The 11,663-nt window shown below is 33.5% G+C and overlaps 2 protein-coding genes across 9 annotated transcripts in view; one reads left to right on the plus strand and one right to left on the minus strand.

Annotated features, from left to right (window-relative positions):
• The first annotated feature begins 5,369 nt into the window (after positions 1-5,369).
• On the plus strand, positions 5,370-5,786 carry LOC123879096 (DPH4 homolog). The gene has a single exon (XM_045926636.1). It carries the CDS (start codon positions 5,370-5,372, stop codon positions 5,784-5,786), a length of 417 nt encoding a protein of 138 aa, XP_045782592.1.
• Positions 5,787-7,559: 1,773 nt separating this feature from the next.
• Positions 7,560-11,663, minus strand: part of LOC123880800 (NAD(+) hydrolase sarm1) — a 92,839-nt gene continuing 88,735 nt past the window's right edge. For all 8 annotated transcript variants that reach the window (XM_045929107.1, XM_045929108.1, XM_045929112.1 and 5 more), the window contains 5 exons: positions 11,318-11,553; positions 10,922-11,208; positions 10,515-10,681; positions 9,455-9,646; positions 7,560-9,075 (listed from right to left, as the gene is read on the minus strand). In XM_045929107.1, the coding sequence (XP_045785063.1) occupies positions 9,487-9,646; positions 10,515-10,681; positions 10,922-11,208; positions 11,318-11,553 (850 nt within the window). In that variant the 3' untranslated portion in view covers positions 7,560-9,075; positions 9,455-9,486. The remainder of the gene's footprint in view (positions 9,076-9,454; positions 9,647-10,514; positions 10,682-10,921; positions 11,209-11,317; positions 11,554-11,663) is intronic.

Raw genomic sequence — 11,663 nt, forward strand, 5'->3', positions numbered from 1 at the left:
TAGTTTTTAATATTAGTATTTTTTTACGGCCCTGGATATCAGTTCCATAGCTAATATAACGGGTAGGTAATCACTCTAAGGCCCTGGATATCTCTTTTTTTAGGCTTTAATATTATTTTTTCAACTGCAACCAAAGAGTAGGTATGTATAATACGTTTTAATTAACTGCAAAACACCATTAGTGGCTATGATTAGTGGCAGACCACTACCCACGGCCACACTACCCACATTACAAAGTGATTGCAACTGGCTTAAGAGCGTTGAAGCATGAGCCTGATTCACAAGTTTAGGTATTTACCCGAGGTTGTTTGTTTGTTTCCGTGAACGGACGTACTCAGTGCAGTTTAGTTTATAACAAACCGTTTTGATCCTAGACGATTTTCAAACGGATTATTTTTTCAATATTTTTAAGTATGTGGTGTTAGTTTGTCGTTTTTTTCAACAGTGATGTTTTTAAAACAGTGTATTGTCTTTATAGATTAAGTACGAGTGAATAAAACTTATAATTGTAGTCAGTACTTAATACTAATCTTTTATATACTTGTGTAAGTATAAGAGAGTCAAGAAATTATACAAAAGTCAACTTTCCTTATACATATTTACGAAAATATGGTTCCCTTATCATGCACAGTATAAATAGTTACACCTACTATAATAATTTTCACATATATATTTATAAAGGCTAAAATAAATGTGAAATCCGTCTAAAATTTAAACAGTCCTAAATATTTAATTTGCAATATTATCAAAAATATAATGCAATGCTAATACTCATAAAGAGATTGAGCATTTTTTTTTATTTATGGTCCTTTACAATCTTTCCAAATTTTATTGTTAGTACTAAATCGTACTTACCGTAAGCGCAAAACAATGGACAGTACAATGAAAGGGATTAACAGGTACAAAAATGCAGATGTTACACTTGAGTAGGTATTTATTCATCAAAAATAAGTGCATTGCTACACGAGTAAGCTAGGGATACAAAAACAAAATAAGATAAAGTTCAAAACTAAAAGTACAAAAACCCACCTACTACTTTTAAAAACTTCACCGCAGATGATTGATTTATATTTGAATATGTATAAATCATTATATACATGTATTCGAAATTTTCATAGTAACTGCTATGATTTGATATCAAACTCGGTCCATCTATTTCAAGTTTATTTTTTCTTGATATACATTTCTTTTTCATGACATGTGTAGGTAAACCAATTTCAATATACTTTTTGGGTTTTGTAGGTTATATCTCTTACATTCGTTTTGATTATGATAAGTTCTTTTATGACATATCGGAAAATTTTATGACATATGACAATATAGCCTCTAACACACGGAATGGTAAAGCGAAGCCAAAGAGAAATCTCATTTATCAAAATTTAATGTGCAGTTTGGCAGTAATAAGTGAATCGATGAACCAATAAACAAACAAACACGCAACACAACACGTGACAGGTTGTGATGGCAATCAGGGTGGGGACGCCCCACACACCCACACAATCCCTGGGCTAATCCGGTGCGGGATAGCGCGGGTGACGTGCGGGTGTGCAGAACGTCCCCCGCCTCATACCTCGATTGCCATCTCGACCTGTCACGTACTATACATAGCTGCCGAAAACTCAGTCCTCCCTTAGTTGGATAAAGAATTGTTTTATCCATCCATACTATCCATACTAATATTATAAATGCGAAAGTGTGTCTGTCTGTCTGTCTGTCTGCTACGCTTTCACGGCTCAACCGCTGAACCGATTTTAATGAAATTTGGTACCAACTTAGGATATTTTCCGGGAAAGGACATAGGCTACTTTTTATCCCGGAAAAACAAACAGTTCCCCCGGGATAGCACGCTATGTTTCACGCATTTGTCGTTCAATAACGCCGCAACAGAGCTACGGTTTGACGGCATTTTTTGCACAGACATAATTGAAGATATAACAAGTGATACAGACTACTTTTTTCCAAAATAAACAAACAGTTCCCGAGGGACAGCACGCTATCTTTCACACATTTGTCGTTCAATAACTCCGCAACAGAGCTACGGATTGACGGCATTTTTTGCATAGACATAGTTGAAGACCTAGCAAGTTATATAAGCTACTTTTTTCCCGAAAAATATGAACACTTCCCGCGGGATAGCATACTATTTTTCACGCATTTGTCGTACAATAACGCCGCAACAGAGTTACGGATTGACGCTTTTTTTTTGCAAAGACATAGCTGAGAACCTAATAAGTAATAAATGATACTTTTTCTCCCGAAAAATATGGACACTTCTCGCGGGATAGCATACTATTTTTCACGCATTTGTCGTACAATAACGCCGTAACAGAGCTACGGATTGACGGCATTTTTTGCACAGACATAGTGGAGAATCTAAAAAGTGAAATAAGCTACTTTTCTCTCTAAAAACCAAACAGTTCCTGCAGGATAGCATGCTATCGTTCAGGCATTCGTCATTCAATAACGCCGCAACAGAGTTACGGATGGACGCTTTTTTTTGCAAAGACATAGCTGAGAAACTAATAAGTAATAAATGCAACTTTTTCTCCCGAAAAATATTATATGAACACTTCTCGCGGGATAGCATACTGTTTTTCACGCATTTGTCATTCAATAACGCCACAACAGAGCTATGAATTGACGTCATTTTTTTAGGGTTCAAGCAAAAACGGAACCCTTATAGGATCACTTTGTTGTCTGTCTGTCTGTCTTTCCGTCGTGTCTGTCAGGAAACCTATAGGGTACTTCCCGTTGACCTAGAATCATGAAATTTGGCAGGTAGGTAGGTCTTACAGCACAAGTACAGGAATAAATCTGAAAACTGCGAATTTAAAAAAAAATGTTTCAATTTTCAAACTAAGGTAACTATACCAAGTGGGGGTATAGTTATGAATCATATGAAAGGGCTTTACCTGTACATTCTAAAACAGGTTTTTATTTATTTTTATGCATAATAGTTTTTGATTTATCGTGCAAAATGTTGGAAAAAATAGCCGAGTACGGAACTCTTAGTGCGCGAGTGTGACTCGCACTTGGCCGGTTGTTTTGCATAGGCATAGTCGAGGAAAAAGTATTATAGACTACTTTTCCTTTCAAAAAAACAAATAGTTCCCGCAGGATAGCATGCTAAAACACATGATAAAATAACTTAGGCATTGCATAAAATATTGTAACAAACCTCAATTATTATTAAAACCTTGAATCACGCGAGCGAAGCCACGGGTGATAGCTAGTTCAAAAATAAAACCATCACAAAGATCCACGAGGGATGACCACGTGCAAATGATAGTAATTATCCTATTGTTTCAGGTGTTATGGTAGAGTGTACAATGTATACAACCAAAATCTAAATACAAAATACCGTACTAATGCTGTAAAAGACAATAAACTAATGCTATTATGCAAATGAAAAAAAAAAGAAATCATAATGGAATACAAGAAACCGCGCTAATGCCATAAAAGGACGATGAATCATCAAAGTTTTATTTAGCGGCTAGGACAAATAGTAAGGCTATTGGGATATAGCATTGTCAGCCGGTTATAACTGTATAAGCTTTTAAGAATATTTAATTCTGAAAAATTATAATTCTAGACAATAACTAATTATACAAAATTCAACTTTCCGTTTATTTAAAAAACATGGTTTTCCTTATCACAAACGGTATAATGAAACCTTGAGTATTGAGTTTTACATATTTATAAAAGCTCTTGAAATAAATGTGAAACCCATGTAAAATTTAAACAGTTAAAAATTTATTTTTTAGAAATTATTAAAAATATAGATCAATGCCACTGCTCTGATAGGCATTGATCTATTCTCTACCGAAATCGCGTTTTACAATCTTTTCAAATTTTGAAAATTAAATTGTTCCCTTTCAATGAAAGGGAACAATAGATACCAATTGCAGCTATTTGCTCGAGGCAATACTTATTTATTAACTAGCTGATGCCCGCAGCTTCACCCGCGTGGATTTAGGTTTCTAAAAATCCCGTGGGAACTTTTGATTTTCCAGGACAAAAGTAGCCTATCCGTAACAGCCAGTCCCCGGGATGCAACGCATTTCTGTACCACGTAAAAACATCTAAACGGATGATCCTTTAAAAATCCCGAGGGATCACCAGGATTTAGGAATGCAATTCCTTACAGCATCATATAAACACAATTTAAAAATATACAAATAGTTTTAATCTATCTTTAAGAAAAAATAGCGAGTATTAAAAATACCTAGTATTGAGAAGTGATAGTCGCACTACAATTTCAGGTAAATCGTAAATAATCCGATAACAATTGCTAAGCAAACAAGCGTTACGTCCGTTCTCGGAGAGGCCTCGGCCGATACTAATTTCCTAGTTCAATTTACTATTGCTTGTTGCACGGTTTTGTAGTGTGTTTCAAGATTATTTTTTGGAAACAAATATTAATTAAATTTAAGTTTTTTTTTTCTGTTTATATTGCAAATATGTTCTTCTTTAATGAGTACTTAGTTTTATTTATAAATGAAGAAAAATAACCCACCTAAATGACAGTTTTATGTGTCTGTAGTTTTATGAAATTATGACTTTTTTGTTTGAATTTTTATAATGTAAAAAATGCCAAACGAAAAATTTGGTTCTGTCATCTTATTAGTTCAGGACCTTTTCTTTGGTAAATATATCTCTTTGTGAGAATCGACCAAGTAACATTTGATGTAGTGAACGTCAAAGATGACACGAAATCCAAAATTCAGTAATAGTCTTTTGGTATTTTAGGCAATAAAAAATAAACTATGAATAAATTGCAAAATGTTGTCTGTCAATTTAATAAATCAGGAAATATTCTACAAAGTAGTATATACACGTTTTACATAAATGCAGTGTTTAATAAAATATAGGGGAGCAAAATGGCTTAAAAATAGCTCATGCCGGTTCAACACTCTTAATAGCTTTGGGTTCTTAGTTCTTACTAAAGAGTATCATGTAATACACATTGATCCTAATCGAAGGACAGTGGTCTTTACTCTATTATGTAGGACTATTCTATGTAGGTGCCTACCTAGTTAATATCTGTAAAAAAAAGTAAAAAATGACAAAATTAAATAGATATCTAAGTACCTACCTTACCAGGTACCTAACAAAAACAAAAAGTAATAAAATTAAATAGTAAACACGTAGGCCTTAAAAGGTGATATCCAGGGCCGTACAAAAAAAGTAAACAAGTCTTTGCACAGACTAGGAATACCACAGAGGAATCCAAGTCATAGTGATTACATACTCTTTGATCCAAGTTTCCAAGTTGAAACTTGAATGCTTGGTTATTGCTTGAACTCCAAGAGAGAGAACGGAGAGAACAACATTAACAACTATAAAAGTCAATAATAATTAAAAAAAAAATGGAAACGAATAAACCGGTCGATTATTATAAAGTACTCCACAGTGAACGAAAAGCTTCAGATGAGGAACTGAAAAGAAATTATCAACGTTTAGCTTTGTTAATTCACCCAGATAAAGCCGGTCATGGACACGAGGAGAAATTTTATCTTCTACAAAAAGCATGGTCCATTTTAAAAGATCCTGTAAGTCGGAAACATTATGACGCGGAGCTGGCCTGTTATGAAAACGATCAGCTTTTGTTGTACGATACTATATCTTTAACAGAAATGGGATATGATGCCTCCGAAGGTGTTTACACGTATCAGTGCAGGTGTAATGGAGTCTACTATTTGAAGGCAAGTGAACTTTCTTCCAACGAAGTGAATATTGGTTGCAATGAGTGCTCATTCTCTATTCAAGTTAATATTCGAAGATGATCTCTCCAGATATTGAAAGTTTCTGTGCTCGAGACTTATACTAAATAAGTAAATCACTTTACAGTAGGTTTACAGTGTACAAAAAATTGAACTTTTTTGTAAATTACATATTATATATTATATTGTACTAAGTAGGTATTTAATTTTATTCTATCATGTTGCATATTGTGTAGTTAGTATTATTATTTAGATAGTATTAGTTAGATTTTGAACTTGTTGTTGAATACTGAAGAGTTCAAACTTACTGGATGAGATGTTCAGACAGAATGTCAATGTTTTATTAGAAAAATTAGAAACCCAGTGATTTATTATTGTTATAATATACCATACACCAGTTTTATAATTCAGCAAATCATCATCATAATAATCAACCCATTGCCGGCCCACTAATGGGCACAGGTCGCCTCTCCAAATGATAAGAGTTTAGTCCATAGTCACACCATGCTGCCCAATTCGGATAAGCAGACTTCACACACCTTTGTCAACATTATGGAGAACTCTCAGGCATGCATATTTCCTCAAGATGTTTTCCGTCACTGTTATAGCAAGTAATATTTAATTGCTTAAAATACACATAACTAGAAAAGTTAGAGGTGTATGCCCAGTATGGAACTCTGGACCCTTGACCAGAAGTCATTATAATTAATCATAATTTATTTAGTATATTATTTATGTTTTTTTTTCTAAATTTCTCTTTATATTTTAATAAATAATACAAATACATGTACCAAATATTTTTAACCACATATTTTATGATGAATGACAATTTGTACTTAGCTGCCCGGCTAACATGGGCAGTAGATAAAAATTATATCCACTGATGTCATAGAAATCAGTGGATATAATTTTTATCTACTGCCCATGCTAGCCGGGCAGGACAGGACAGGACATACAGAATTTTATTGCAAAAGTTTAATACGAGCGACTTGAAACTCATACGCAGCCATTTGCAATAAAGTAATGCCATATTACTAAACTTAAATATGACCATTTTTACATAGGGCATCAGTAAAGAACAATAAATTACTCTACATATATCATTACAGCCAAAAATGAGTTTAGGGTACATTTATTTAACAGGACATATTTTTTGTGTGTTTTTTTCTATCATTCAATGATAAATTAATTAATAAGGATGATTTTTAACTTGTACAAATTCCCATCTTGTAATTGTATATTTTAGTCTAGTAACACTGCGTAATCCGTCATATTTTTGTAGCCTATCCTTTTCATAGATGGCGCTGCTAAAAGTCTTAACTCCCGTAGCTTTAAGTTGCCATAGCATGACAATAATGAGAAAAAATTCAATGTACTAGATGTAATAATATTATTATGTTTATGTATTGTGCCTTGTAGAATGTAAATAATAAACAGTTTTAAGTGCAAGTATTTTTTTTTATATATATCATAAAATCAGTAGGTACTTAAGAAGATACTTTAAGCATGACACTATTTTGTATTTTCTTTAAATTTACATTTTGATTCTTGATCTACTGACTGGTGTACCTATGTGAGTGGATGCACTTCAATCTGTTTGGATTTTATATCTTTGTTTTTTACTCAATTTTGCGATTATATGATGTTTGTTATAATAACAGCAATTTCACAAGCTCTTCAAGTAACAGAACCTTTACTTATAGTATATCTTTTTAAATACAAAATACACAGCAAGTATCAGGCATCTTGCGTGTATTTAACTGTTGAAAGCACTGTGCAAAAGATCAAGATGTAGGAATCTTAAAGATCAGGGGTAAAATAAATGAAAGTTGTATACATGTTTATTACCATTTATATTATGGTTAGGCTAAACATAAATAATATAATCATTAATCATGACAAGGTAAAATTATCATAATTATGGTTAACTCATGTGAACGACTTATTTAAACCTAAAATCTAAAGTAAAATTTTGTACAGCACTTTATATATTATAATACAATTTTGATAGTGATCGAAGAAAATAAATTACTAGGTACAGTGAATGTCAACATTTAAAAGCAATTTAAAACTCTTGTTTATATTATGTAAAAGATCTAAGCTATCACATATCTATTATGCAATTATTATTAAATTTCACAGGAAATTTTACAAATACTTTAGTGGCAAGAAACTAGAATAAATAAAATAGCTATAGTTATTCATAAATTCATTTTTAACATCTATAGAGAGTGAAGAGAGATACATAAAAGTTTATTAGCAAACAAAAAGATAACAATTTGCCATACTAAAATGAATAGCAAACTGACATTTCCAATTGCCGTTATTGCCACCACGTCCAATGTTCTTTAAACATCGTAGGGTAGCAATCACTTGTCACAATATTTGTAAATCTTTCACATGCACTCATTGAGATTACATAAAATATATTTACCAATACGTTTGACCACAAACAATTTTAAATAGCAGCATACACAAGGTATATTTACATGACTGCGCACACTTTTGTACTTTAAAATAAGATTCACTTAAATATGCAATAAAAAATAGAAAAAGTCCAATAGGCTTGCTCTCCACACACAAATAAAACTTGTAAAACAAATTGATTAGACAGGTGTGAACTAAAAATTGATGTTATCACAACTCCTATTAAAGTTATTTACAAAAAATTAACAACTTCATATAATTATTATGTGTGCCAGTGTAAAGTTATCTAAATAGTATTTATTGCACCAAAAACCGACAAATGTTGAATAGTAAAGTGACTAGATTTAATCAATTGATTGGAAAATAAAATAAACCACAATATATGAAGTTCCTTGTAAAATTCTAAAAAGCCTGGAACCCCATTGTTACAATATTAAAATAATTAATATAATCATAAATAATATAGTTAATTAGTTCTTGTAACATCAATTATCACAAGTATCTTTGTTTGTGGAAGTGCAGCCCATCACAGTCTATAACTTACACACTCTGCAAGCACTTTATTACACAAAAGTAGGTTTTGTGGCAAGCCACATTTTTCAGTAAGCATCAGCAAAGTCTCACTTTATTCACACATCTGTCCATAAAGTTCTTCTTCCTCTTAGTTTGTGTGGTGGCGTCTAAGGGTGCTGGCAAGGAGAGTTGTGTGTGTTCATTTGAGTCCAGCAAACCGTCGCAGGAAGGACACCTATGTGAGGTCTGTTGAATTTGCTTACATTCTAAATTATCACTACTTTCAGATAGTCTTTCAGGAAGACTGTATAAAGTTTTGACAGGCGAAGAAGTGCTACTGCTAGGCAATTGTTCACAACTTTGTGAATTCGCTAATGCCTTGTCTATTGATGACTGCCGACTTCGCCGGGGTCTGCAAATAAATAACAAATTGATTAAATAATAATTAAATCGATCGAAAAAATATCATTTAAGTAATTAATGATTTGCGAAGATCGCAATTTGCAATGCATGCTGGTAATGTAATACGATCACTAAAGTTAATAACCCGTATCACTAAAGTATAACATTGTTGGGTTTAATTGGGTTAGTGCCCAGATTGTGGAGTGGAACAAATCAAAATCGCACCTCAAAGCCTTGAGACAGTACAGTATCAACTAATTAACTAAAGATTGGTATCAACTATCAGGTGCAAGAGCAGCTATCTGCCTTGAGCCCTTACGATGGGGTTGCTCTACACACCACTGGACCTCTTGACTTCCTACATAGTTGGCTAAACATTCAGCACATACCTGACAGGTGGCAGAGTGTGTAACGGTTCTAGTCAATCCGCCTTATCGCTACCCCTGCTCTCGGTGGAGTGCATGCGTTGGTAGTTGGGCGGACCGCGTCCGATGGCCGCCGTGCCTGGCGTCTGCACATCGCCACGGCTGCGCAGCGGACCTTCCATTCTGTTCGCCAAATTTGATTTGCCGCGAAGGAAACTAGAACAAAAATATATTTACTAGTTATTGGATTAGGTATACGAAAGATTTCCCAAACGGGCCAAAGGAAATTGCACAGCACACGCAAATACAAAAGCAATCCTCAATTAAGGGTCATGAGACCGGCCTGCCCGCGAAACTCAAATTTAATTTATTTTTCGCAATTTGTAAACTAATACGACAACGTAGGCTTATGGTTATTTTATTTGCGACAATGGCAATATCATCCTCATAGGTTTATATAAAAATCTTTACTTGAAAAGGTCCAGTTTAAGAAATAAATTAAAGTATCGACTATTCTCACAAATTAGTCGATACTTTATTATTTATTTTGCTTTATTGATTTTGCTTTTGCATTGCTATAGAACTCAAATGGATGATAATAATTGTCATCTTGGCCATCATCGGTTTTAACCATTAAAATTAAGGTTAATAGTGTCTGTCATAGTTTACCATGATAATATGTATTGTTCCATTAGACTGAATAATTACATAGTTATCTATGGTCTCTGAAATCGTGCTGTTTGTATATTACATTCAGGTTCAAAATGTTGAATTCTCATAATGTTGAATTAGCAAAATGTTAAATTTCGGAGTTGTGTTGAGTATCCACAAAAAAAATTTGATAAATGCAAGAACTATGCAAAATAATTTATCTTCCCCTCCTGGATATTCAGCTTTCGTTTCGTTTTTGAGGTATCCCCCGTCACATAAATGGTCTAAAACTGACAACCTTGACGGTAAGTCTTTATTTAGGTCAACATTTTAGGACTCAACATTTTGCAAATTCAACATTATGAGAATTCAACATTTTAGGAATTCAACATTTTGAACCTGAAGGGTATATTATTCTCGATATTTTTTTTACCTTTCAAGTTTTTCAACACACGCGTCTTGGTAGTCATGGATCCACCGTACGCCATTGAAGTGGCACACGGCGCGCATGTCTTCAGGCAATTCCTCTGGCTCCGGCCATTCAAAGTTGTCGATAATTGGGACGATATTGCACTGTGATTGCAAGGCTGCCACTATTTCCTGTATCAATTTATCAATAGAATATTAGTGACAGATTTCATTACCTACATAAAATTCAAATCTTGTCCTCATTTTAAACTTTGTAAAACTGTACTGTTTCAGTAACCAAACAAATAAATTAATTTAAATCAAGACGAATACTTTGAAGAGTTATTGAAAAGTTTTAAATTTCAAAATTATTAATGAAAAATAAGGGTTTCAGAAGGTTTATAAACCTATGTTAAAAAGCATGACACTCACCCGATGTACCCAGTCTTTTTGTTCATTATCGTGTTTGCATCTTTCTAAAGCATTTGGCGTGAGAACTAGCAAAAAGTGTTTCGCTTGCCGTATGCTTCTGAGCAGATTGTTGTCAAACTTTCCGGCTTCTAACCTCTCCACGTCGATAAACACGGTGAAGCCCCGTACTTGTAGGTGTACTTTTAACAAACTCGCCAACTGTGAACCGTTCGATCTTCTATAACTCACAAATACGTCTAAGTTCTTTTCTGAACTTTCATCGCCTTTGGTGAGTAGATTGTCGTATGCTGCAAAATAAAATGATGAACTTGTTTGTAAAAATAATTAATGTAATAAAGTTCCCCGTTTTGTTAATGAGATTTTTTTTACTGTTCGGACCTTGCCGATTGATCTTACCTCTTATTGCGTTTAGAATCCGTAACCGATGTATACTGTTACGTATCCGGCATTCAAGTTCAAGTTGTTCGTCGCTTAATTCTCTAATAGATTCTTTGTCGACACCAGCGTTTAGCATTGAATACGTATAAATTGTGTATTCTGGACCAATGCTTTGTAAAAACTCATTTAAGCTTCCCGTGTCCCGTGAGCTGTAATCCGCCATTTTCTTTAATTGTTGAAGTTCCCTTGTGAATCTGTAAACATTAATAATATTAGGTACCTACTTATTCAATACTTAATGTACATTTTATCACAAAACAGTTTTATTAATATCTAATGACTGTTTAATGACAAACCTTATCTT

Source organism: Maniola jurtina, chromosome 3, assembly GCF_905333055.1.
Source record: "Maniola jurtina chromosome 3, ilManJurt1.1, whole genome shotgun sequence".
NCBI lineage: Eukaryota > Metazoa > Arthropoda > Insecta > Lepidoptera > Nymphalidae > Maniola > Maniola jurtina.